Source organism: Manacus vitellinus, unplaced genomic scaffold (assembly GCF_001715985.3).
Source record: "Manacus vitellinus isolate BGI_N305 unplaced genomic scaffold, ASM171598v3 scaffold_100_pilon, whole genome shotgun sequence".
NCBI classification, from domain to species: domain Eukaryota; kingdom Metazoa; phylum Chordata; class Aves; order Passeriformes; family Pipridae; genus Manacus; species Manacus vitellinus.
The window spans coordinates 435,603-436,836 of record NW_021938794.1 but is presented as its reverse complement, the minus strand read 5'-3'; the positions used below and the strand labels follow the sequence as shown (position 1 = coordinate 436,836).

General features: G+C 67.7%; 1 protein-coding gene across 1 annotated transcript in view; it reads right to left on the bottom strand.

Moving 5' to 3' along the window:
* Positions 1-326: 326 nt before the first annotated feature.
* Positions 327-1,234, bottom strand: part of LOC108642955 — a 24,869-nt gene continuing 23,961 nt past the window's right edge. The window contains exons 24-26 of the mRNA XM_029963265.1: positions 1,133-1,234; positions 945-1,059; positions 327-481 (exon numbers count right to left, since the gene is read on the bottom strand). Of these exons, the coding sequence (XP_029819125.1) occupies positions 387-481; positions 945-1,059; positions 1,133-1,234 (312 nt within the window). The 3' untranslated portion in view covers positions 327-386. The remainder of the gene's footprint in view (positions 482-944; positions 1,060-1,132) is intronic.

Here is a 1,234-nt window from a genome sequence, read left to right as displayed (position 1 = left end):
CCGGTGTCCCTGGTCCCACAGGCAGCAGCAGTGTCCCGGTGCCAGGCAGGGGCACACACAGGGGGCCACTGACACAGCCCCCGCCCCGGCACCCCATGCTTGGGGACAGACACGGCCACGGGGTCGGGGTGACAGTGACACCCCAATGGTACATGCAGGCAGGGCAGGCAGGGCCAGGGGGCAGGCAGGGGCTGGGACAAGGGACCAGGCAGGGTCAGAGGACCAGGCAGGGACAAGGGGACCGGGGGCCACACTGCAGGGGATGACCAGCTGGGGGGACTGGCAGTGCCCCGGGGGGGCACAGGTCTGGTCCTGGGGTGGTGACGGTGCACGGGGAGGACGTGGCCGGTGACAGCAGCAGAGGGGACGAGCCATGCGGTGGCTGCTTACTTAAATCCCCAGCCTGTCCCCCCAAGGACGATGGCAGCCACCAGCACGGCCCCCGCGATGGAGCCGATAATGATATTGGTGCCACTGGGACCTGTGACAGAGGGGACAGGGAGGAGGGGACAGGGTCACACGTCAGTGGGAAGGAGACACGGGGACATGGGGACACAGCCCCAGCGATGTCCCAGTGCCAGGGGGACTTGGGAAAGGGACAAGCCCAGCCACAGGGAACATGTCAGTAGGAAGGGGACATGAGGACACCAGGACACAGCCCCAGGGCAGTCCTAGTGCTGTGAGGACCTGGGAGGGGGACAAACCCAGCCATAGGGAGACACCTCAGTGGGGAGGGGACGCAGGGACACAGGGACACAGTCCCAGGGACACCCAGTGCTGTGGGGACCCGGGAGAGGGGGCAAACCCAGCCGAGCTGCGGCACCGGGGTGGGGGGACACTCTGGATCCCCGGTGTGGATGTGGACAAAGTGGGACCCCCCCAGTCTGCGGTGCCTGGGGCCAGCGGGTTGCAGGGAGCCCGTCCCCCCCCGCGGGCACACGGACCCTTGTATCGCTCCGTCTCCCCCGTCGGCTTCGGCTCCGGGATGGGGTCGTAGACGCTGCAGTCCTTCCCCGTCCACTCCGTCCGGCAGATGCACTTCCCCTCGTTACTGCAAACCTACGCAGGGACGGTGTCACCCCCGTGACCGTGACACCCCCCGGGTCCCCTCTGTCCCCGCCGTGCTCCTCACCCCGTGGTCGAAGCAGATCTTCCCGTCCCAGCTGCCGGGGCAGGAGCTGAAGTTAAAGGCGGTGGCTGGAAGGCATTTGCGGTCGAGACAGAGCATTCCGGG